General features: G+C 38.0%; 3 protein-coding genes across 3 annotated transcripts in view; 2 read left to right on the top strand and 1 right to left on the bottom strand.

Annotated features, from left to right (window-relative positions):
- Window positions 1-6: 6 nt before the first annotated feature.
- BBS5 (Bardet-Biedl syndrome 5) lies at window positions 7-10,891 on the top strand. The gene is made up of 12 exons (XM_010293962.1): window positions 7-61; window positions 1,686-1,768; window positions 2,603-2,668; window positions 3,984-4,033; window positions 4,722-4,849; window positions 5,713-5,848; window positions 6,851-6,946; window positions 7,474-7,536; window positions 8,398-8,532; window positions 8,647-8,730; window positions 10,534-10,557; window positions 10,672-10,891. The coding sequence occupies exons 2-12, from the start codon at window positions 1,690-1,692 to the stop codon at window positions 10,771-10,773; spliced, it is 963 nt and encodes a 320-aa protein (XP_010292264.1). The 5' UTR covers window positions 7-61; window positions 1,686-1,689; the 3' UTR covers window positions 10,774-10,891.
- A 2,506-nt stretch (window positions 10,892-13,397) lies between these two features.
- KLHL41 (kelch-like family member 41) lies at window positions 13,398-22,515 on the top strand. The gene is made up of 6 exons (XM_010293961.1): window positions 13,398-14,652; window positions 17,447-17,604; window positions 17,697-17,804; window positions 18,663-18,848; window positions 20,896-21,042; window positions 21,863-22,515. The coding sequence occupies exons 1-6, from the start codon at window positions 13,543-13,545 to the stop codon at window positions 21,972-21,974; spliced, it is 1,821 nt and encodes a 606-aa protein (XP_010292263.1). The 5' UTR covers window positions 13,398-13,542; the 3' UTR covers window positions 21,975-22,515.
- A 2,463-nt stretch (window positions 22,516-24,978) lies between these two features.
- FASTKD1 (FAST kinase domains 1) overlaps window positions 24,979-26,549 on the bottom strand; it is a 15,753-nt gene continuing 14,182 nt past the window's right edge. Inside the window, exons 13-14 of the mRNA XM_010293960.1 lie at window positions 26,091-26,205; window positions 24,979-25,068 (exon numbers count right to left, since the gene is read on the bottom strand). Of these exons, the coding sequence (XP_010292262.1) occupies window positions 24,979-25,068; window positions 26,091-26,205 (205 nt within the window). The remainder of the gene's footprint in view (window positions 25,069-26,090; window positions 26,206-26,549) is intronic.

The following is a 26,549-nucleotide window of genomic DNA, read 5'->3' as shown; positions in this document are numbered from 1 at the left end:
TGAGCGCGGTGTTGGACGTGCTGTGGGAGGACAGAGATGTCCGCTTCGACATCTCCCCGCAGTGAGTCTCGTTGCCCTGCCCTCCCCTTACAGCAAGGCTTTCAGACCCGTCCGGCGTCTGACAGTAGCCTGAGCGCTGACTCTCAGTAGACTGGGCGCGGCCGCCATTTTTGGCGCGGTGCATGCTGGGCGCCTTCCCTGCGTGGTGGGGGTCTCGTCACGTGACAGGGCGCGGGGCGGGAGCGTGTGCTTTGCTGGTAGGGCGGGAAAAGGCCGTTGGGAGTGAGGCGGGCTGGCAGGGGCAGCTTTTGGTAGGTGGAGTCTAGTCACAGTTTCTAATCTAGAAAAGAAAAAGGCGGGGGAAGGTTGCATACTGGACGACTGAGGGAAAGGTGTTCTTCTCCCACCGCCTGTAGTGTTACCGGTGCTGAAAAGAAAGAAAAACTTCGTGTGTGTCTGAGGGAACAGTACCGGCCACTGATGACATGGTAACGGGTGGTGGCTGTGCAGCCTCTGAGGGGCCAGAGCTGAAGGGTTGTCATGTACATCCGTTCACTCCTGTGTGCCTTGACCTCTGGTGAGCTGTCAGCCTTATCTGAGACATAAAACTCCTGCTCTGGTTTCTGTGCCAAAACCCTGCACAGCTTTTGTAATATGAAGCTACAAATTAGCTGGTTGGTGATGATTTTGGGGGTGGAGGCTGAAAGTGTACAATCATGCTTCATCTAGCTCATACTCAGTTGACCCTACTGAGAACACCCCTTGTCCTTCAGATATGATGCCTGCACTAATTTTAGAAGTGGGAAATTGTACTTCAGCTATTTAAGCAGTTCTGTCTTATTTTCTTGTAGGATTGTTATGTGGACAGAGCCTCCTTCCATATTTTCTTTAATGCTAGTGTTACTATTCTTGCTACCTCCTGTCTATTATCTTTTGTGCTGTTCTGGTGATGTATTGTTGAGTCTACATCTGGTGGTCTTGATCCTGATCTCTAGTAGTATCTCATGGAATTCCCTTCCTGATAATGCATTTTGTTTCTGTCATGCCAATACACTGAAGAGCTTTGGCTGCTTTACACATTCCACACAACATCTGTTCTTAATGTAATTAAGTGGTTAGACCAGTTAAATCAAGCAAAATACAAAACAAACAACCCAAAAAGCATCCCCCCCCCCCCAAAAAAAAAAAACCAAAACCAAACCATACCCTTTTTAGAAATTGTAGCAGAGCATTTCATGTGTTGGTATGCATCTGATATTTCTCTTGCTGGCATCTCTTCTTTCCCGAGTCTAGCTCCACTCTTTATGACCTAAAAGTACAGCAAGAGACAACAAACTCTGGGCATTAAAAATTATGTGAATGTGACTTTTTCTCTTTTCCCTCCCATTTTCACACACTTTCTCCCTATTTTGGGGTATAGATTGCTTGGTCACACTTGCTACATAATTATTTATCTACTGCTATAATTTAATAAAAAAGTTATTAATATTTGCCATATGCTGAATGTAGTGATAACAATTTCAGCTATGTAACGTTGATTTGTGGATTTTTCATTGTGTGATGCACTAAGCAAAAGAAGGAGAAAGGAAAGTGAAGTGGGGAAATAGAAATGGTCTTCTTTTGGAGGATAAATCTAATCTATTTTTCATTAGGTAATTTTTTTAATTTATTTATTTTTCTTTTAGGCAAATGAAAATGAGACCTGGAGAGGTTCTTATAGACTGCTTAGAGTCTGTTGAAGATACCAAAGGAAACAATGGAGACAGAGGTAACTGCGTACTCAGGGAAATTGTAAACTTTCTAATATATAACCTCTGTAGTTTCATGAAGGCCCTGTCTGGTTGCCATTGAACTCTGTATCGGTGGTCTGTTGCAGAAAATAGATCCTGCCAGTTTCACAAATCTGTCTCCCCTTGGAGTACTTTCAAATAGGATCTCTTGTTCAAAGTTATAGGAAGGTGATAATCTTGTCTCAGAATTTGTTTAGAATTGAAAGCCTTGTAAGAATAATCCATTTATAAAAATTGTGGTGATCTTTTTATGTAATCCTGTTTAATGTTTTACTAACCTGGTTTAAACTGAATCAGTAAGGAATATATATAGCGTGCAAGGGCTTGAAGCTGCCAGCATGCTGAGATGGCCCTTCTCGGGGATTGATGTGCTGCTGTACAGGGTACAGAATCAAAGAAATTTGCATGTGACATAAAGGGGTGAGGTTATTCATGAAGACAGCTGCGATAGTTAACTCACTGCCTTCTCCTTCTCCTTCCCAGGGCAGTTCTGCACTGATTGTGTCTCTGCATTTTTAACATAGGCAGGTAGATGTGAAATCAGTAACTGTTCTTGGTTTGGTTTTGAGGAATGCTGGTATGTATTAGAGGTTGTTTCATTTGTTCCTTTCTGGATTTCTCTCCTAGCATTCAAAAAAAAAAGTGCTTAGTGATTTTTCTGCTGGGTTGTCCTGTGTTTTTCTTCTTTTTCTTAACAAGGGGAAGGAATATTCTCGTGTTTCAAAGTTAGAGGTAAATATGTACCACAGAATGGAGCATCTAATTTCATGGAAGTTATTCAGATTAAAAATTTCTATATTCTTTATTTCCAGGTAGACTGCTTGTGACAAATTTGCGGATTATTTGGCGCTCATTGTCATTGCCCAGAGTCAATCTCTGTAAGTATCATCTCCTGTTAAACGACTGCAAATTTTGTGTCTCCTTTGTGGTGGCACACTGTTCTTTCACAGTAGTATTGATTACACTGCAGAATAGTAAAGTGTAATTCTGTTGCTCTATAAAGTCTGAAATAAACTGTAACTAATTAATCTATTTGTAATATAGGAACTGTTATAATAATTCATAGCAAAATATTACTATTCAATTTTAATTTCTCAGAACAGAAGTTGAAGAGTACTTCAGACATATTTTTCATTTTGCCTTATGTGGGATTCATTCGTTTTTCTAGAAAGAAGCAAAAGTTCGAGTTTCTTCACACCTTGCTTTACTTGTACCTCTTGTTGCCACCTGTTTATTCGCATTCTGTACTGTCCTACAGTTTTCCCCACACATACCTGCCTTTCCAAGTCTACTATTGTAAACTCTGAATAAGCTTCTAATTTTAACTGTATGAGTAGCTAGCAAGCTTACTCATATTTAATTTAATTTACTGAAACAGGGGCAGGATGCATTTGCTTTGCAGCCAGACTATTTCCAGTGCTCAGTTCCCAATAGCCAATCAATATTGAAAATCTGTATTCTGTTCATAATGTATATAAACTTATGTACTCTGCCTGCTTGCTCTTCTGCAGATGCACCATTTTAGGGCATCTGTCTGTTTTAGGAAGGATGGCTGGGATTGTTTCTGTTTTTATTTTGTATCAGAGTACTACTGTAGAAGAGGCAAAGTGAAATTTATAACTGGTTTTTCCTCCTCCTCTTTTTGTTTCTTCTCCACTTATACTTTCCATTTTGCTGCTTTTTTAATTTGTCATCTCCTTAGCTCTTCTTCTACAGAGTATTATATTGATGTAGAAAGTTTTATTTATAAGGGTAAACTTCACAGGCAACATCATGATGAAACAGAACTCCTTGAGGCAACAGTCAAATGCTGAAACAAGAGAAATTCTCATTAGCTATTAGGAGAAAAATATTCACAATGATGGCAGTCAAACAGTGGAACAGGCCCCCAGAGTGGTTGTGGAATCTCCTTCTTTGGAAATATTCAAAACTCAATGGGACAGTACCCTGACCAGCCAGATGGAGTTGGTCCTGCTTTGAGAAGGGACGAGACAACCTCCCAAGGTCCTTTCCAGCTTGAATTAGTCTTTGATTTTTGTGATGAGGGCCCAGACCATTAGCCGCAATGTGTTATTGTCACAAATAGCACCCAAAGCTATGCTACAAAATTCAATATTGTACTTTGTAATTTTGACTGTTACTTTTTCTTGTTCTCAAAACTCTTTTGTGTTTTTTTTCTCCCCTAACTTTTAGCTGTTGGTTACAACTGCATTATAAATATAACTACAAGAACTGCCAACTCAGTAAGTTTCAAAAAAAACTTTTTAAAATAATAAAAGAAGCTGTAATTTATTGTTTATACTTAATTGCACTATATCAACAAGAATCTGAAAGTTTACTTGGAAGCACAGTAATAGACTAGTAATGGAAGTTTAGTTTTGAAAGTTCAGAGTTTTACATTTCTATAGGAGTGTGTTTTTAGTCAGTTTTCTAAGGCAGTAAAACTCATGTAATCACACTGTTTAGTGATTCTTCTCCCCTATAGGTAAGTCAAGCACATGTTGGCTCATTGTGTCTAAATTTAGCAAAGGTGTAGAGAGGCACTAATTTTGTGCAAGAAAGCTCTACATACACAAATTCATACATAGGATGAATTACGTGCAGCTGTGAAGCCATTTGTTTGGCTTGCAGCAAAGAACTAGCAGAGAGATTATATAGGTTCCCCAGGCAGCCACATAGTAACAAAGCCAAAATTACTGTTTCAGTCATGATAGTGTAAATGTATAGCAGGCAGGCAGCATTACTTCTACTGCTAGTTTCTCTGAAGAACAGTTCAGTTAAAGACAGCGGTAGATCAGTGGTAAAACCAGGATTATACCTTCAGATACACTATTTAGAACAAGAATTCAGAAAATATGTCAAAATTATTTATTGCCTGTGCAGTTAAGCTACTATATTGTCAAAATGTTCAATTTCATTTTTTCCTTACAGAAATTACGAGGGCAGACAGAAGCTCTGTATATATTGACTAAGTGTAACAATACACGGTTTGAATTCATATTTACCAATGTTGTCCCTGGGAGTCCCAGACTCTTCACTTCAGTTATCGCTGTACACAGGTAGCATACCTGAAATAGTGTTTGTTCATTTACAAAATTCAGTGAGTCAAATATGTGGGATCAGTACTGCTGATGGACCGAGTATATAACTGACCATATTTAACATTCAGAAAACTTTCACAAAAGAGGAGAACACAATCTCTGGAAGGGAGAGAATGATCACAAATTCTACGACATAACCGTGCATAGTGAAAATTAATATTTATTAATACCAGTCATTGATCACAGTTTATACACCTTGTGTGTATAAACTATCTGAACAAATAGAAGTACAGAAGAGCTAATTTCAGTGTGCATATTCTATCTGTAATTTTGGTCTATGTAATGGAAATGAAGAGTTAAATCCTGGTCAGAACTCTGACTACAAATTATGGATATTTCCCGCCTAAAGAAAAGTCATCTGAATGAATGTGTGCATAATACATTACCATAGGTTTCTATTTGAGAGCTAATGGAATACTGACATACGTATATTGTATGTTTGTGACTTAACCGGCACTGAAAAATAAAAGGTTCTTGACGTCCATGCTATGTATAACATGGGACCAAGAAGACTTATGCTTTGCAATAGAGGCTGGGAGATGACTATCTTAAGGAAAAAAAAGAAATAGCATACACGTGAACAATACAGAACATCAAAACAGATATCAGAAAAACCTTCTTAAGGTTAAAGATAATTTCATTAGGGAAAGTTGAAGTGTAATGGTTTACGTTGATGATAGTGCTCTCATTTTTGTGGAATGTGGTGATAAGAAAAGTTGAAAAAATACGACATTTCATATTGGTGCTAAAACAAACAGTAAAGATAATAGAAAAAATGAAATGGTAACATGTTTGGGTTTGGGTCTGGGGTTTTTTTGCAGAGCTTATGAAACTTCTAAAATGTATCGTGATCTGAAGCTGAGAAGTGCATTGATTCAAAACAAGCAACTGAGATTATTACCACAAGAACAAATATATGATAAAATCAATGGAGTTTGGAATTTATCAAGTGACCAGGTAAAGTGAAAAATGAGACTACGTTGACTACAGCAAAGTTAAAATGTTTTGGCTTTCATCTAGCAGTTGTACTACTATAATTTTGTAACCTCAGAAGAATTACCCTTAATTCAGTTCATCAGCTGATGCATGTGGAGAAGCTGATCCCATGTATTTTCTACTCAGTACAACAAAGTCTCTTTTTGGCAACCTGAAGTCTACATGACTCGACTAATATGCAAGAAACTACATATACAGCTCCTGTTAAAATGAGGTATTTATGAGTCTAAAGCTCTGTATCATCCTGAAAGACAATCATGCTATTTCCAAAGTGCTCTGCTGAATATGTGCATGTTTACATGCAGCTTTGACTATAGTGCTAAACTATACTGTCTTTTGGTTACTGGAAATTGAAAATATTGGAATAGGAATCTGTGGCTTAAAACATGAAAAAATAAAGACTTTAAGGAAAAAATAAAAAACATTTCTGTTATTTTACAGGGCATTTGTTGCAAGTATTTCCTAGAGCCATGAAACAAAATGGGAGCTGTTATTTCTGTCTGTGCAATTTTAGTTGAGAAGGAAATATGATCCACCCTGACAGGCTAAAAAGTTCTTTCCTCTACATTCCCTTGGCACACATCTCCACAATTGCCGAAGTTTAACCCACATGCCATTATACCTACGCCATACACCAATTCCAGATCTGTACAGTTAAGAACACTCTCAGATGCTTCATGTACTCCCATGAGGTCTGCTATGCTGTGATTTGATCCTGCTTTGCTGCAGTAATAGGTACTCCCAGCTATTTTCACCACTCGGGTACTGTATCCTTTAAAGATTGGATCTTGCTGCCTTGCCATCAATAGAAGCATTTTGACTGGTTTTTGTGGGAAAGAATCAGGCTTTTATTGATTAAATATGAAGCTGTATCCTGCTTGTGTTTAAATGGGTAGCAGTAATCATCATGTTTGGAAAGGTTGTATACTTCATAGCAGTTCTAACACACCTTTTCTTTAATAGGGAAATTTGGGAACGTTTTTTGTTACTAATGTGAGAATAGTTTGGCATGCAAATATGAATGACAGCTTTAATGTCAGCATACCATATCTACAAATTGTAAGTATCTTAAAACAGCCATTTTCAAAATGAAATGGCATAAGTTCAAGTTTTCAGTTAACACTCTCAGATCACCTAAATTGGTATTTCATGTCCCACAGTCAGCGATGAATTTAGTCTTACCAGCATCAACCACAGGGTAGATTTTTTTTTTTCTGTCCAGATCAATTAGGGGCTTCCATGGGCAGGTACAGATGTTGAAAATGGATTGTATTTCTAATTTTCAAACTTATTTACTGTGATGCTCCATGCCACTTCCCTACAATGAGATTAATGATCTGTGAACCTGATGTTCAGAAATGAACTATTACCACTGTTACCAATTCTGATAAAAACATTTTTCCCTGAGGTTTCCCTGGTTCAGTTTTGTAATGATAAATGGGAGGGAATGCTGGTAGCCAAGCTTCCAGAAACAGTAATTGTAATTAGTACAGTGTAAAGAAAAAAAAATTAAAAATAGATAAAGCAGATTTTTATCAAGTAATTCCAAAATTTTTAACAAACATTTTTTATCTCTTTGCCATTAGCGTTCAATAAAAATAAGAGACTCAAAGTTTGGGTTGGCACTTGTGATAGAGAGTTCTCAGCAGGTAAGAAGCTTTAATAGCCTTTTTTCATTGGTTACGTTTTTATATATAATAGTTCTCTAATTCTGAAATGTTACAGGGCTACTTTTAAGGTATGTAGAGTGTTCCTTCTCTGTGGCCTTTTGAACACAACTTTTTAAAAAAGTCCTCTTTGCACTGCTTAAAATGTCTGTATGTTAAGGTCAGTGTGGCTATGGTGAGTTATGGTTTCTCTAAGTGAAGCAACAATAGGCCAGCATGACTAGTTAAAATGAAGTAAAACAACTGTTAAAAACTGTCTTATGACAGATTATCTTTGGGATCTAATTACTTCTATAATTAATTAAGACCATTATTTTAAATATTTTTCACTTGTGTATATATTTTGCTGTAAGAGACAAAATTATTTTTCTTCCATTTGACCTTAATGAGAAATGTTTTTAATGGTGATTTTTTTTTTTTTAAGTTCAGATAACTTTATTGACTGTATCTGAGAGCTTCTTTAATAACAACATCAAGATCTAACAGATTTCTTGATCTAAACGTTTGCTGAGTAGCTAGGAATAAATCATGAGTATTATTTCTGACTTTCTCCCACCCTTGTTTGCTTTCATTTTTCTGTGTAAGAAGTTTGTTCCCCATTTATATAATGGACTAACACTTAAAAGCTTATTGACCTCATAGAGGAACAGTCATTGGTTTTATCTCACCCGTGGTTTAAGTGGCAGAATGAAAATAAGATAATACCAAAATACGGGTAATGTTTTATCAGCAAACTGAAACTTGCTATCATTAACCTACAAATCTCCACCGAGGGGAAAAAGTTGTTTAAATAATAAGCAGCACTAATAAATATGTCTTCTTTTTTTTTTCTCTGTTATATAGAGTGGAGGATATGTACTTGGTTTTAAAATAGACCCCGTGGAGAAACTACAGGAGGCAGTGAAAGAAATTAATTCACTTCACAGGGTTTATTCAGTTAACCCTATATTTGGAGTGGATTATGAAATGGAAGAAAAGGTACTCCACTCATTTACTTTAAATTAGATACAATATTGTGTTAATAGCTGTAATAAAAATACATTAAAGATAATAGATATATGGAGTTACTTACTTCAGTGTTTTAATTTGCAGCCTCAATCTCTTGAAGACCTAACAGTGGAGCAAGTTCAAGATGATGTGGAAATCGAATCTGATGAACATACAGATGCTTTTGTGGTAAGATGCTCCACAGAAATCTAAAAAATAAAATAATTCTTGTTTGGTTATTCATTTGTAAGCAATGTACAGCTGTAATCCTCTATTAAAGATAAGCTACAACTGAACTTTCTATATTTAAAACACACCTACAGCCTGTTATTCAAAATCCTGATTACTACAGGAATTTATTCTGTATATGGACTTTTAACTTCAGAACAAATTATTATTGAAAATAAATAGTAGTAGGTATTTAAAGTAGTAGTTCTATGTAGTTTCTCAACACATTAAGATCAGGAATAGTTTGAAAACCAGGAGTATAATACAGTCAAATACATTATATTAAAACAAGTCTTCATTCTTTTGGAGCAGATTAATAAATGACAATATACTCTCAACATTCATCTAAGATTCAAACTTGAAAGATATTTAGAAAAGGAGCAATAATTTTGAGTCACTCCTGGCAACCGTTGCACTCCTGACAATACTGATTTGGAAAACTGTATTAGTATCAATTTCCCAGTATTTCAGGAAAATTTACTTCTAAATGGATGTTGCCCAGGAGTTTCATGACCTTTCTTCTAGGAATTTCCACATTTACTGTGCAACTCACTAAGATCTTACTGCATGATGGACTGCATAGGGAGACTGCACACGTTTTCAAGTGCTAGCCTTGACCCATTGACAATTGACATGTTTTCATAATTCTCCTCTGAAATTTGGTAAACTAGCAGTACTAACACCAATCTTATTTCCACCCTCTTTCCTTTTGCTATCATTTATTGATGCAGATAAAGTCTTACATGTTCCTTTCCCTCTTTTTTCCTCACTTTTTGCCTTTTCTTCATTTCATTTCTGCAGTTTTATTCCATCTTCAATGTAGTTGAAGACCTTTTTCTTAAAGGCAGATTCTGTTTGCTTTAGTGGTGCTTTTGTCACCTGGATTAAATAACTGTGCGTTGTATATTCTAAAACAAAAACTGGAAGCTGTCAATGACTAGAAGGTGGTTGCTATAGGAGACAGGCTTATGCAGGACCCCAGGACTGTCTCACGTCAAGCGTCATGGAATATTGGTGACTGTGATGCTGTTCTGTAGGGTCTTGTATAGCTTGAGATCCAGTGGAGCAGGAAAACCCTTTCTTTGCTGCCCCTTGCCAGTCCATAGGGACAGCTGAAGCAAGATCAAGGTTTTTTGGTAAATGTGAAATCTAGAGCCTGCTGGTCCAGAGACTTCTAGAGCTTTGGATATTTTCAGAGATCTCGAGTTCTGAGGAATTTGAGTCTTAATTTTCCCAGATCTCTGTCTGAGAGTAGAATAATTTAGCTAATTGTATAGTTACTCTGTGTTTATTTCTTAGATTGAGTATAATGTTAACTGGCTTTTGGTATTACTTACACATTTTAAGTATTTTTTAAAAATTGAATAACAAATGCTGCTGCATGTGAGGCAAAAAATACTAGGGTGCTGTCAGTTTTCTTTAATCTTAACATTTTATTCTGTATAAAGTATTTGTCAGTGTAACAAATGTAATATGAAAATTTTACCATTTAAAAATCTTTGTTTATTATGATGGAAAATTTGAAGCCTGGTATTTAATGAAAAATACCATAATCACCAACTCCTGTTAGAACCCTTTTGTAAATTATTTCAACACAGAAAAAACTTTGATCTTGTTTGTAAAACAGAAATAAACACCATACAGACTGGTTGGTTGATGAAAGCTTACCAAATACAGTTTTGACACCAAGGAATTATTAGGAGATCTGTTTTAAGACTGTATTTTTTGCCTCAAGGTTGTGAGTTCATTTTCTTTCTTTTGCAGGCTTACTTTGCTGATGAAAACAAGGTAAGAACATCTTTTTTCATACTGTCAAATTCATGTTGTTAAAATGGAATAATCAAGTTTAAAAGTACCTTATGTTTTATTTTATTTTCTTTCATATCTCTTGCATTCAAAAAGCAACATGATCGGGAGCCTGTTTTTTCAGAAGAACTAGGACTTGCAATAGAGAAGCTAAAGGACGGATTCACACTCGAGGGACTCTGGGAAGTAATGACCTGATTTAGATCAGTACATGTTTGTTTCCTAAGCAAGGAAGGACTCTCACTTCTTACCGGGCTTGTGAGATCCATAGAAAACAATTGAGAAATACCAGAGTAGAGGAGAAAGAACATCCTAAAGCTAAAGAGCAGGCAAATAGTAATTAATATGCCATCAGGTTCTCTCATAAAGGAAAGATTGTTCAAAACCCTTGTATGTGTAAAGGCTTTTTATTTATTACGTTGTTTCTGTGAGTAGTGGGAGGACAACGAATAGCTAATATAAGAAGGGGCGGAGCCCCAGCTGCTGGTGGAAGCCCCGCCCCCCGCAGGCAGTCACGTGTTCCACAAGCTCCAGAAGTCCTGCCCTTCCTCTGGTCACATGGTGTAAGGACAGACCTCCTCCCCCCTTCCCCTCAGGTTATAAGGACCTGGAAGTCCCTCCCTGCTACATGCATGGTGGCTGCCATTTTATTTCAGCCACCATTATGTCAAATGTCATACCTCCACGTGTTTTCATACTGCTTTGTGATTGGCTGACTGCAGGTTTTGACACGCTCGTACCGCAGGTGTTTTCAGGCCTCTGATTGGCAGGCCCAGCCACCCCATGCTGCTTCCCCCAGAAGGCTGTCGGAGCAGGAAGCCGCCTCCCCTAACAACACAGGGTCCACCATGGTGTTTCAGCCACCGTTTTGTGACAGGTAGCCACCAATTTTTTTATGACTTCATGAGCTGTGTGTTTACATACTGCCCTGTGACTGGCTGCCAGGACAGCCACCCCCTGCCATTTTACCTAGAAGTGTGTCAGGAGGAAGCCTCCTCTTTCTATGTACACGGAGACCACTATTTGTGATAGGACAGTGTGTGGTATATAGTTTGATGCTCAGTTTAAAATACTCATGTATTTATACACAGTGATGTACTTTCCCATAATGATTATATCTAAATCAGATTTCCATAACTTGTTTAATGTTGTGCAATGTAGAAACATTATCATATACAGAACATTTTATATCTAGGCATATTGGCTGTGTCATTGCAACAGTGGTGTGTTACTGATAACTTTGTCAAAAAGCAATACTGTTCCAAATACTAGTTTTCATGTCTCATAGTTTTGTTAAACGTTCAGCACATATCATTCCAGGAACTTAGCTGTAATCCAGATATCCTGATACAGGTTTGGTTTGTTTTTTTTTTTGCTAGAGCACTTTTTTTAAGGAATGTTCTAGAAAAAAGTGCACACACAAATAGCTTCTGTGTCTGACTCATTAGACCTTCATGATGTTACGTGTTAGAGAGAAATGAGTCATTTATTGTTTAAAGGAAGATGCAGCTGTTAAATTTTCTAGTGAGATAAGACCTCCGCGCTATTTTCTATAAGTGGAAAAAGTCAAATGAGCTCTCCTCTCAGCTGTTGTTTTAGCAGCTGACTGTTGTAGTAAAGTAACTGTGGTGTGAATGTAATTGTGGTGTTTGTAGAAAATCTTTCAAGGTATATATTTTAATGAAATACTACCTATATTGAAGAGCAATCATGATTTCAATAAACTTTGATAATGTTATAGTTCATTGCATTCAAATAGTTGTGCTTTGATCCTGTTTTGATTACATTCAAAGAACATTTTAACACATGGTTAAAAAGCATTCTCTGTATGAGCAAAATACTGTCCTTCATCAAGGTGCATTAAACAACTTAAAATTTCAAATTTGTTTTGGATCTATATTCCCACCATAAACAAAAATCTAAATGTTCACAGTCTAAATTGTAAGACCTTCAACATATGCATAATTTTTCTAAATTCACATTCATTTTTCAAACTATTTGTCTGATATGGGGATTTTTTATTTTAAATTCCCATTTTTTTTTTTTTAAATTACACATCTATTAAATAATGTTAATACAGTGGATTACATGTTTTCCATTCTCTGTTCTACCTTTCCTATATACTGTTTTCAGTTTAGTTTAACAGCAGTTAACACCATTTCTAGTACAGTCAAATTTAAAAGGATTGATAATGTCTACAGATTATCTGAAATGAGGAATGGTGTTTATTAAGGGCAGGGTGGAGACCTCATTTTAAATTATTTTTGAAAGCAGAACTTTACCCAAATAATGTATTTTTTTTGTCTCAACAGTAGGATTTTGTTTACAAATAAATACAATAGAATGGATATTAAGAAGAAGCTCAAAATTAATTTCAAAGTCTTACCATATCTGAAGAAATTGCAGATGTGATATGGGTATGTTAAAAAGTAATCTTAGAGCATAGATAATTGATGCAAAGTTCTGTAGTTTTTTTAATATCTTTATGACTACAGCAATGAGATGTATTAAGCAACAAGCAAAGTAAACAGTAATTGCAGCTGACAACTTGATTAATAATATCTCTATTTCAGAATATTTGGTAACATGTATATTTGCAATCTTGCTCATAGCAGTCTCACTGAGGGTCAGATTCTGCTGTCCTTACTCATGTCAAATAATTTCTTACATTGCACATAATCTCATCGATTCAATGTGGGGAATGATGGCAAAACATGACCATAGTGACTAAAAGCAACAGTTGCTTCTTTCAGTCTCTGACAGCTGTGAGAGCAACTCTTTTTTTTCCAAACCATCCATCCTAAATTCCAACCTGTAAGAGCATGTACCTATATTTAGCTATCGAGATTAAGTTGCTGAGGCTTCAGGCCGAGCAAAGCACATTGGTCTGCCCTTTTTACAGACAGACCTTTGCGCAGACAACAGCTAAACCTTTCTGCTCCCTCCCCTTTCCCAAGTATTTGCAAAATGGATTCCCAAAGGGAACTCACTGAAGAGCTCAGACTTTACCAATCCACCCTTCTTCAGGATGGCCTCAAGGAACTCCTCGAAGAGAAAAAGTTCATAGATTGCTCTTTAAAAGCTGGTGACAGAAGCCTGCCTTGCCACAGATTGATTCTGTCGGCATGTAGCCCTTATTTTCGTGAGTATTTCTTAACTGAGCAAAATGAAGAGAAAAAGAAGGAGGTAGTTCTAGATAATGTTGACCCCAACATCCTGGATATGATTGTCAAATACCTTTATTCAGCAACTATTGATCTTAATGATTCTAATGTGCAAGACATTTTTGCTTTGGCCAGTCGCTTTCAGATCCCTTCTGTATTCACTGTGTGCGTCTCCTATCTTCAGAAGAGGCTTGCTGTTGGTAACTGTCTGGCCATCCTTAGATTAGGTGTTCTGCTTGATTGCCCAAGACTTGCATTTTCTGCCCGTGATTTTGTCTCAGATCATTTTGTGCAGATCTGCAAAGAAGAGGACTTCATGCAGCTTGCCGCGCATGAACTTATCTCAGTTATTTCACCTGACAGCTTAAATGTAGAGAAAGAAGAACTGGTATTTGAAGCTGTAATGAGGTGGGTCCGAACAGACAAGGAGAACAGAGTAAAGAGCCTGGGGGAAATTTTTGACTGCATACGTTTTCGTCTTATGCCAGAAAAATATTTCAAAGAACATGTTGAGAAGGATGATATAATTAAAAGCAACTCAGACCTTCAGAAAAAAGTAAAGATTATTAAGGATGCTTTTGCTGGAAAACTGCCTGACTCGAGCAAAAGTACGGAAAAGTCAAACAAAGGGGAGGTGAATGGTGATGTAGGAGATGAAGATTTATTGCCTGGCTACTTAAATGACCTTCCCAGGCACGGAATGTTTGTCAAAGACCTAATTCTACTGGTTAATGACACTGCTGCAGTAGCTTATGATCCTCTTGAAAATGAATGCTACCTAGCAGCCCTGGCAGAACAGATTCCCAGAAATCATTCCAGTATAGTCACCAAACAAAACCAGGTCTACATTGTTGGAGGACTGTACGTGGAAGAGGAGAACAAGGATCAGCCTTTCCAGTCATACTTCTTCCAGGTATAAACTTTGTAATTGTTGGTGCAATAATAGGTGCTTAAGAGTTACTGAAAAGTACTTTGAGTCTATGTATGCAAATGAGTTGTCTAGTCTCTCTGTACAATCACTGGAGAGAAGAATATATAGAGAGCTATTCCTGTCTCAGAAAGATAAATGAAACCAAGGGACTGGCATCTTCTTGTTCAAGATCAAGCCCCTGGTGAGATCTCAGGAAAGATTAAAAGTATTAGTATATTATATCTAGGCACTGGCTTTCATTGTTTATGAGGATATTATATCTAGGCACTGGCTTTCATCACTTAAGGCCCAGATTTTTCATGGTACAGATGCCTAAATTTAAGTAAAATAATATTTTTGAAAATTCCTTCTGTGAATTTCTATTAACTTCCATGAATGTTGAGCGCTTAGCTGCTTTAGATCTAATGAGATGTCTTTGGTTTTTGCATCTGAAATATTTTTAAGACAGCAGTAACTTGCATATTTTAAATGCCACTTTTGTCACTAAAATTCCTGAAGTCCTTTTGTCATACCTACATTTGAAAGCCTAAGGGCATTCTAAAATACCTAGTTTAGAGGTGGAAGGTTGTTTTCTTGGCAAACTGCCAATGTCAGTAGACTAAATACTATGTTTTAACTGAGAGGATAATTTTGTATCTTTGTAAAGCTGTATAAATATAAGGCCAATTAATACAAACTCTAACTTCCACAGCACATTTCAGAATATTAGCAAAAATACAATTTGGCATGCTTACTCCCTAAATGAATTCTGTTGTGTTTTTAACTACCTGACTACCTGCTTTGGGGGATATTTAAACTATCCCATGATGAATTATGATGCCGGCCACGTCCTGTCTTTAGGCACATTGGCCTAAAGGAGTGAAAGTAGTCCCTTTTTCAGTATGAAGTAAAGCAGAGTGATAAGCTGTGCTAGAAATTTTGAGCCTTCAGATATTAAAAATGCAAATATTGTTTATAGTAGTATGGCTCACTGTAATTTCACAGACAATGAAAGAGCTTGTTTCAGGCATTTGTTACACCTATGAGGGGGGAGTCTTCATTTGCTAGAGAGGGATTAGCATTGTTTCATTTCCCTATGTAGGTGTAAACCACTAATCACTGAAGTGCAAAACTTATTACAGAAATACTTTTCCAATAGAAATACTATGTTGATGTCAAAACATACATAATCCAGAACTGAATAGTCAAAGTCTCAGGCTACTAGAAAGGGGCCTCTGAAAAACTAAACCTCAAGACTGATATTAAAAATTGATGAAGTTTTCAGAAGCCTACTTGATATATCTACATTCACTTCCTGAAATCCTGCTCTCTTGCATGTCATCTTTAAGCTTGCTTGCTGCTGCTACTGCCTGTAGTTAAAATACTTACCTGCATTACCCATGTGGCTGTTGTTCCCTCTAAAATGTTAATGTGGTGCAAAACTGATTTGCACTTACTGATCTCCCTTTTGCCACCAGTGAAGCACCTGTTACCATTTTATTTGGTAGCTAGCGACCCAGGGAAAACAAAGCTGCCACTGGCTCAAAAATGCATGACTAGTGTATGCCCTATCAACAGTAGATTATGTCATCAAGACTGATTCACTAAGCATGCTGTGATCTGTGATGGGCACATCTTCTCATCCCACCTAGATCCAGCTACTGGAGCAAACCATGTCCATGAACTAAATGTCACTGTTGCAATAAAACTTCCTGTCCAATAGGAGTGGCCTCTCAAATTTGGGTTTAGCATGGAGACCTTGACTGTGGAACATGCTTCTGGAAAAAGGATGTCACTGCACTAAACCCAGATCTGTCTATTTTGACTGAACGTTCTCTCACTTTCTATCAATCAAATGCCTTTACACTCGTGCAAACTCACATTTTACCTTCCCTTCCTGTACATTGTGAAGCAAATCTGTATGCAATAGAAGAAAGAAAATGTTCTTTTTGAATATTGGGGAGCATTCAGATTCAATTTTAAGTTCTCAGATCAAAACAAAAATTAAGTGCCACAGTTCTAAGAAAATACCGTTTTGGCTTGCTTGTTTGTTTTTTCTTCTGTCCTCCTGCTGCTGCCGCTTCTTAGGTGTTTTCAGCATACTGGATGTGAATTGAGACAGTCGTGGGAGTACTTCAGTAGGGATGACATCAGTGTTATTGCCAACAGAGCTGCACTGATGCCTTTTTTGCTTAGGAGTGAAGTATTTATTCATTGTGCCTTCAGAGATCTCAGGAACTTTTGAGGGTATTTGTGATGAAACACCACCTCTTTTGCTCTAGGAATTGCAGAATAAACATCTGTGCCATTTGCCATGTAAAATTTCCTGGTCGGTAAGAAGAACGGTGTGAGGATGTCTGGCATCTCTCACTGCGGCAATGAGCACAACCGACTCGGTGTGCACGTGTGGAACGGCAGGAGTGTCTGCTCCCTGCAGGCAGGAAGGGGAACAACTTGTTCTTTCTAACGTGACGGGGAACCCAGACAGTGAGGGATCTTTAAGCAAGGAAGTAAGAGCTTAAGAAAGAGACTAAGAAACTCTGTGAGGAGGAGTGAGGATGAGCAGATGCAGAGCGCTGCATGGCATTGACTCTGCTGGGTCTCAGCACCATGAAGCATCGGTGGGTACAAGTCATCATTTATTAGCTGCACTGAGGGAGGGGTAGGTTGTTCAGGCAAGCAGATGAGCTGTTGAGAGACAGTGAGTGCAATTAGATTGATTTCATGGAACAGTGTTCACTCTGTGGCTTTTTAGTATTTGCCTTTCCTAACGCTTCCTGTTCTGATGCTGTTTCAGCTGGATAGCATCGCTGGCGAGTGGGTTGCCCTTCCGCCACTGCCGTCAGCCAGGTGTCTCTTCGGGCTGGGAGAGTCGGACAACAAGATCTATGTAATTGCAGGCAAGGACCTTCGCACTGAGGAGTCTCTAGATTCAGTATTGTGCTATGATCCTGTGTATGTTTAAAATTTAATTATGCCCACTGAGGACATGTAAATAGCTCATTGTCTGTTGAAAGAGCCTAACGGTGATACTCTTCTTGTTCCAGGGCAATGAAATGGGGCGAGATCAAAAAACTACCCATCAAAGTATATGGCCATGCTACTATCTCAAACAATGGGTTGATATATTGTCTTGGCGGAAAAACTGATGATAAGTGAGTTTTTAAGTCTTTTCATGACAATTTATAACAGTATTTTATTGGTCTTTTGTGGATTCTATGTCCTCACATTCAGAAATCAGGGTTTCCCTTTTTTTACATCTCTGGATTAAGGTTGCTAACAAATTGTCAGAGAGGAACACACATTATGGCATACAGGATATCTTTTTCGTGATATGGTAAAATTATATATAAATTGTAATCTCAACTAGTTATTTAATGACCATACTTATTTCCAAGGCAAATTCTTACTTACGTTGCAGACACATTAGTAATTAGATAGCTATGAGGACCCTCACTGAAAATGTTATTTCCTTCCAGATAGAAATACTTAGGTGCCAAATGACAGTTACTGTGTCATTTTTCAATTTCTCTGACCTATGATGCCTGTTGTACCTTAATGGGTATAACATTGGGGAAATCAAGTTTTCACTCACACTGAGCACATGGTGGTAATTTTTCAGTGTTTGTATAGGGGACATTTAAGATAGAGATATTTAAGCTTGTCAAATCAGACAAAACAGCAGCATAATCTTTCTTTTATAACCTTTGTCATATATTCCTCCACAAACCCATCTGAACAGAATATGCTGGGAAAGGACGTTGTCTTTCTCCTGTAAAGTACAGTGAAATCGCTGCCCTCTGTAAACAGGATTTAACATTTGATTGAGTTCTATGGATGTGATTAGTCCTTTGTAGCCATGCAAAGATTCACAGATTAGATACAAGAAAGGATCTCATGGAGAGGAAAGAGGTGTTACACACAAACCCACACAATCCACCTCAACTAGGTGTCACCTGGAACAAGCCAAAAGTTCATTAGAAATGATCATAGATTTCCTTTTTCCTCGCCAGGAAATGCACTAATAGACTGTTTGTATACAATCCCAAGAAAGGAGACTGGAGAGACCTGGCTCCAATGAAAGTGGCTCGCTCAATGTTTGGCACAGCTGTCCATAAGGGCAAGATTGTCATTGCAGGTGGTGTCACTGAAGAAGGCCTTACCGCATCTGTTGAAGCTTTCGATCTGACCACCAATAAGTAAGTGCAATATTCAAGCTATGTATTAGCAAGTGTTTTATCATCCAGGCTTTTAGGAGCTCTGAGATAGGTCACAGAGGTTTTCAGGTGCGTATACTGCCATTGAGACCCTTGGTCTACATTCACATCTTCATCAACAACAGTGGCAGCAGCAGCTTAAAGAGCCCATATCTCTGGCCATTTTTCCTACCCCCCCCACATTTCCTATGCTAGCATAGTTATATTACAAACATGATCACAGAGCTCATGTAGCAAAAAATAGCCCACCCTCTAACCTTTGTTTTTAAGTCTGATTACTTTCACAGTGTAGTTGACCACACAGCCACATAAGCAGGTGTGCTGGCAAAAGAGGGGAGAAGTGAGAGAGACGGGCAAAGGGCTGTGCCATCTAGTTGAAACCACGGTCGCACTGAACATCAACCCCCAGCAAGAAACTTCAGGTGCCTGAACACAATGTCCTTTGGGTATGTGGCCTGGTGATGCCTTGCTGTTCACTTACCTTGACACGGCAAATACCATTTACCACCAGTTAGTGACAGGCAGGTAATTCTGCTTATTTCTTTAGTATGAAAACGCCAGGAAGACTTTAAATTTTAAGTGCATGCTCTAAAACACTATTAAAAAAACCCCCAACAACTAATGACAAAAGAGAGTAAGTCATACCTAGAATTAGCTCACTTATTTGGTCCAGATACTTGCCAGTGTTCTTCCTCACAGCCAGAATCTTTTGCAGTCAGCACCCCCAAATGTTTAGGGGTTTCCAGGAGTTTATACCCACTGTGTCTGTGTCTTTCTACTCTTTAATTTTTCTTTTTGTTACTTCTGTTGCTTTTCTTTCCTAGCATCTTACTTAACAAACTTTCACAGAATCACTGAATGGTAGGGGTTGGAAGGCACCTCTGAAGATCATCTGGTCCAACCTTCCTGCCAAGGCAGGATCACCTAGGGCAGGTTGCACAGGAATGCATCCAGTCAGGTTTTGAAGGTCTCCAGAGGAGACTCTACAACCTCTCTGGGCAGCCTGTTCCAGCGCTCCATCACCCTCACAGTAAAAAAGTTTTTCCTCATGTTGAGGTGGAACGTCCTGTGCTGCTGCTGTGCTTTCATTTAAAATAATACTAGTAAAGCTTTATTATCATAGCTCAAACGTGTAAGTGGTCCTGGATGGACCTTTATTTTATTAATAAGCACTTCTGCTCTATATAAACACATTTGGCTGTGCTGTCTTCACTGGCAGGTAGCATTGCAGCCATCAACCTCCAACAAAAGCTTTAACTTAAATGTATGCTATCACAGAGAGACTTGCTTATAAAATTTAGCAGTACAAACTGTGAATTGTGTAAAAAGTAATTCTGTGAGGGAACTTTGGACTTCACACCTTTTACAGAAAGCAAAGGAAAGTGAAGGTCGTTTTATGACCATGATGTTTGGAAAGTTCTTCTCTTCCACTGTTCAAAAACACATCCAGCTTGTGGTCTGGAAAATCTGCAGGTTCTCGTCTTGGTTTACTCTGTTTTGTTACAGTCAAGTCATGGAAGCGAGACACAAATTAGCCTAGCAGTTTTGATGTTGACATTATCCAGAAGTGGGAGGTCTGTATGTTCTTAGGTGTGAATTGGCAGAAAATTTGAAATTATGCTAATGTACTCCAGTGACATTTTTTTAAACTCAAATTATTATGTCAATGACACTTGAAATGAAAATGGATTTTGGAAACTATAGGGGAAAAAATGAGAGTAGCTGGGGAACAATACATTTGCATAAAGCATATTACTGATGATGGGATCAGGTGACCTGTAAGAAGTGGTCTCTGGAAAGAGATGTCATTACGGTGTAATGCTGTGACCTAAGGCTTGCAAGAAGTCCCTGTGGGGTAGAGACACTGAAACTCACTGCTGATAAACCTCGGAATTTTTTCCTTTTACTAAACCATTCACCAATGCTGTCCTTGGAACCTGAATTTACATCACCCAAAGGTGTATTTTAGTGCATTCAGTTTAGAGTATTTCTTATGTGTTTAACTCAAGATTTTTCTTTTCATCTTTAGGTGGGAGATTATGCCTGAATTTCCTCAAGAGAGAAGTTCCATCAGTTTAGTTACCTTAAGTGGAGCTTTGTATGCTATTGGAGGCTTTGCAATGATTCAGCTTGAATCTAAAGAATTTGCACCCAATGAAGTCACTGACATATGGAAGTAAGTTTAATTTTAATCACACTTTCCTCATAGAAAGCCATATCAAAAACTGAGGTTTGTAGACACTGGAGGGTAAAATCAGTTTTATGTTTAACTCTGGAAATGAACCATAGGACAGGCTGTAAGGCACTTGTTGGTAGATAGAAATGTCTGGCAGAAAGTAACAAATAAACATGAGATTTGGATCCAATGGCCAATTTGAATTTACCTACTAATAATTTGAACAGTCTGAGTCATGATCTTCAGGTTCTTTTACTCTTTAAAAGAGGAAGTTGCCATATCTCTTGGCAGGTGCTATATAAATATTCTCTGTTTCATGACATTCTTACACAGAAAAGTCTGGATACACAGAGGTTTGTACACATTCACGTGTTAATAGTCAAATGAATAATTGTTCCAAGCATCAGAAATCCCCACCTCCTAGATATTTTTTTAATCTAAATCACAGTAGCAGTGATGAAACATTACATTTCTGCTGTGACTCTTCGGTTGTTAAGATAAATTCACGAGTTTTAACTCACAGAAGGATCTGGAGGAATTCAGAAGATACCTAAGACAAGGAGGAAGCTTTCATAGGAGTAATTAAAGTATGACACAGGCCAGCAACAAGCTTTAGGGACCAGGAAAAGGACAACTCACAAGCTCAAGAATATCTTTCTGTTCTGTTCTGGAGGACAAAAGCAGCCTTTTGTGGCATCCTTCAGGACACAGTTGCTACAAGCCTTCACAACACATGGACTATCCTTTCCATGTATGTGTGATGAAGCATCCAACTCAAATTTTAAGAAGCTGTGTTCTGACCTTATTTTGTAAAATGCAGGTATGATGATGAGAAGAAGGAATGGATTGGCATACTGAAAGAGATCCGATATGCTACTGGAGCCTCCTGCCTGGCTACACGCTTAAACCTCTTCAAGTTATCAAAACTGTAAACAAAATGCTGGAAAATGTGATATGGTGAGGGAGTTTCAATAGGCTCTTCTGGTTTTGTTGCATGAAAATGTCCCCAGATTGTACAGAGTTGTGTAGCAGCATACTAGTTATACTGTTAACTGTTAAACAGTTCATCTGTCCGTCCAAGTCTTAACATAGTTACTAGCTAATCCACAACAACTGAATTTTTGCCATTTAAAATCCTGAAGACTTCTAATTAACATTGATTAGAATAAATGAAGATTTCATAGAGAACTCCATTTTTCACTCTGTGAAATTGCCATTAAAACTAGACTTCCTTACACTCAGACAATCCAGGATATTGGTGGCTTATGCTCCAAACAATGCCCATGAACTAATTGTTAAATTAAATACAACTGGTAGGTAGTTAATTTTATTCTAACTGGCTGTTTGTACAGCCTGATTTCCCCCTTCAGCAACGTATGTAAATCCTGCATTCTTCAGCCATATCTTGAAAATATTTTCATTAGAGCCTTCCAGAAATAATTTAGACTGGAATTGAAGTGCATATTGAAAACAAAAGTGGCCTAATACTATGTGGCCTAAGAAATGCCAACCTCAGCCAAAACTCTGCTAGCAGCCAGACATGAGGAAAGAGAAGTTCACAAGGTTAAAAGCTCTGCTGTTTCACCTACTATGTTTAGGCTTCTGGTACCAAGGATTTTCCACTTTTTTATGCTTTTATATTTATTTCCAAAGCAAGTATTTTATGGAATCTCTTTTGTCAGAGATCTGAGGCCATTGACAAGCATTCATGAAAAAGTCCTAGAAGAACTGATCATCACTAAATACCTACGGCAGAGAGGACTTTTCCATCTAATAAAGATTTGATGCATTTTGATGTTGAAACTTTTAACAATTAAACTTTGTTTTTAAAACTATAAAAGTATCACTTGATAGTCTCTTTTAGTAATCAGCTTATCATCACTATCATATTGACAGGACACAGATTGCTTAGTACAGCCTTTAGTACCCAAATCTTCCACTGTTCTTAGCATCTTTTCATTGGCTCCAGTTAAATCACTGGTATACACCAGCCCATGTGCTCTAACACTTGCTGATTTAATTTAAAAAGAATGACTGCAAAGGATCAAAAGCAGCACATTTTACTGAAATACTCTTTCATTTTACTCTTCTTAGATGCCCTTTGTGAATCCACTCATAGCAAATTTTAATCTTCTTGCCAGTGTGAATGCTCATAACTTCATCCATACATAACTTGAACATAGCTGGCTTGGCACAGACTAACTGCTGGATAAGCAGGCTTCAGCTCAAACACATGATTGCTTCAGCTACAGCCACTGCCACCTTTCTTATGCTCTAAGGTTGGTACTCGAAGGCCATCTGTACAGAGGCAGGGTGATGCAAGAGCCCTGACTTCTAGCCTGCCTTCTGAGATCCTAACCTATATTTATGATTGTCTTCTCCATTTTATACAAAATATAATGTGGATATAGTCTTTCCTGGCTTTTCATTAGTGTCCTAATTTGTATTCAGTCAATAAAAAAAAATATTTCCTCCCACTACTGAGTAGTAAAAAACAAAGTGCCAGCCACGTGCATAATGGTCAATTCAGAAATAGAGTTGCTTACTTCAGCCAAGTTTCAAAGGAAGTGGTAAAAAAAAAAGTCTGTTGCTTCTAATAAAAAGGCAAGAAAACATATACACATTGTGTGTGTGAAAAAGATGGCCACAGCTAACAGTTGTCATGAGGTAAGGGCAGCTGTAGTCACAACATGGCTGCCTCTGAAAATAATCTGATTTGTGGAAGTATGACCACTGTACAGTTCGTGCTCTACAATGAACATTCTCCTGGCTATTCCACATTTTCCTTCTACATCCCAGTATCTTTGTGCTTCCTGACACAAACCCTGGCTGAGCGTGATCACGGGAAGCCTGGTAACTGGCAAATGGTTTTGAAACATGATAAATAAACCAGCAATGTTTTTCACCACCAGTAACGAAGGTAGTTGTCACCCTCTGAGGACTCTTCTTGGTCTTGGTTCCTGGTTTCAATTTTCAGGCTAATTTTACTCTTCTGTACACTGTTTTATTTACAGAACAGGCAGGTTAGATGGTTTCTCTAATTTTGTGCTGTTTCTATTAGCAAGGGCTAGTCCAATGCATAATGCCATAGTAATAAATTTCATTAATTATCCAGTTGCTACTAAGTGCCTATGTCTGACATAAGGAGAAAATAATGTTTATCTTGTCTAAATCTTTCAGGTATTCCTTCCAAGTTGCATTTCACTGGAGTACAGGTGTTTCAAGGGTCTGTGTGGCTGCCGGACCTTTAGAGCTAGTCTACCTTTTAAGTACATGCAGGTGTTCCAGAAGGCTTAACCCATACTTCTTCTGCACATGCCACATCACAGGGTAGGAGAAGCAGCTGGAGGTTCCTCACCACACAACACCCACCCCGGACAGTCACCCACATCATCTCTGTTCTGGAAGATGGAAACAGAATGGCTGTAATAGCAGTGCTATTCTTAGTACATTTGCATTTCAGTTTCTTGGTTTCACAGTACAGATACTGTTTGATCCCTATTGCTCATTCTATCACATGCTGGAGGACAGACATAGTTTCCAGTAGACCTGCTGCCTCCTCTCTCACAGTCAAGATTATTTCCAATTTTTTCGTTGGACAGTTTTATATCTGGCTAAGTCTCTGTGCTTTATGTAGGAGAAAACAATGTAATCATGGCAAAACTGTCACAGACTCAGGTACTTAAAGAATAGCTTCCAGATAATGGGAGATCTTAAGCATCCTTATCACATCTTCATGGCCCACTGTGACCTGCCTTTTGCAATCCCTAACAAACTGAGGATTAAATTTCTTGACATCTGATGCCCCATGGCAAGCCTTGGTCCAGCTGACTCACAGATAAAGCGGTTTTTGAAAGTAAGTATTCCAGGATTTCAAGAAGTTTAATGGTACATGAAGTGTTTGTATAAAAAATACTTTTGACTACATGTCTGACATCACTGTATTCCATATAGTTGCTTTCTCAGATATTCTAGCTGTTCACCTTTTGTTGACAGAACCATAGAATTCCATTCGAAGTGAGGGATCTGTAGAACAGAATCATACAAACTTAGCATTAACATTGTCTGGTGTAAGCCACATACCATCCTACGGCAAAGAAAAGTCTCTCTGATATCTGTTGTTCTCCACTTCAAGATATTTTATCACCTGTGTCCTTCTAAAAGCTAGGCTTATTCTAGTACTGAAATGATTAATTTCTCAATGTGAGATTCTTCTTCATGTAAGTACAGTCAGTTTGCTTCCAAAAAGCAGCATAGTTGCTGAGATGTAAAGCAGATGCCCACGCAATACAGGCTATGACAACTCCATTACACCAACTCCCACCTTTTGAAACCCAAATCGAGAGAAATCCCAGGTCACTATAGTTCATAATGTTAATGTATCAAACTGGAATGGTTTATCAGTAGCATAACATTTACTGTCAAGGCAACATGAGAAAGGATGTTTATCCTGTTGGGGGTGGGGGGGAAGCATGAAGAGGGATTCTAGCTAAAATTAGAGTAGGTGAGTAATTATATATACAAGACAATCTGCATTCATGAGCCTCCATTATCCAAATGTTTCTGTGCTGGTGGCTGTGAATTATCTCAGGCCGCTAGTCTTCCCTGTCACAGCACTATCACTGCAGCAGACGGACAGCATCCATATCCCATCTTGCAGTTGCCGTAGCTGTCTATCACTCAAGGAGGGTATGTTCAATCTTGTTCTAGTATAGAAATCTTCAGTGAATTGAACTGAAACACTTGTTTCACTTTTCCTCCTTTACTTGGTCCATGTTGAGATTGCTAGTTTGCCAGCAGTAAGGTAAGACTGAGACTTTTTGACTACAGTTTTGCTGCAGCCACTGTCAGAGAAGGTGCAAGTTCTATGAAGTCCTTATATAATCTGGAGAACAGCTTGGAATTTTCCCCTTAAATACAAAAATTGCTCTCATCCTGTAGGTGCTTTTAACTATTAAATTATCTGTAAATCTGTTACAAGGAAAATGTATCAATCTGCACTATCAATACAACTCAGAAAGGACTTAAAAGTATTGCTGTCTGCTCACCTGAACTACCCGGTACCCCATCATTTCCAGGTGTCGTTTTTTCAGTGCAGTTTCTCCTTTCAGGTGATGTGAATTTTTGCTAAAAGCTTTTGAATCAAGAAATTCCAAAGCAATTCTGCAAACAACAACAAAGTGCATTTACTTTCAGGTTCTACCTGAATAGTGAGAAGTGGTATTTCTAGTTCAGTATTGATAGCTGCAGCAAGACTATTACTGGACAAACCTGACAATTCATAGAAAAAGAAAATTAAACCACTGAAACGAGACAAAATATCTTCCTCATATTTATCTAGAGATACTTGAACTTCACATGATTTAGAAAAAGCATTTCCTCCCTGCATCTGTTTTTGTTCAAATGGCAAAAACAGCTAACAAGCATTTTAAAGGCTTACATTTGAAGAGTTGGGAGGGAAACAGTATTCCAATCTCGTGAAACACATGTCAGGAATGACAGTGCTG

This window comes from Phaethon lepturus, unplaced genomic scaffold (genome assembly GCF_000687285.1).
Source record: "Phaethon lepturus isolate BGI_N335 unplaced genomic scaffold, ASM68728v1 scaffold13099, whole genome shotgun sequence".
Lineage (NCBI taxonomy): Eukaryota > Metazoa > Chordata > Aves > Phaethontiformes > Phaethontidae > Phaethon > Phaethon lepturus.
Note: the sequence above shows the minus strand (reverse complement) of the source record. Positions and strands in the feature narration are given on the sequence as shown.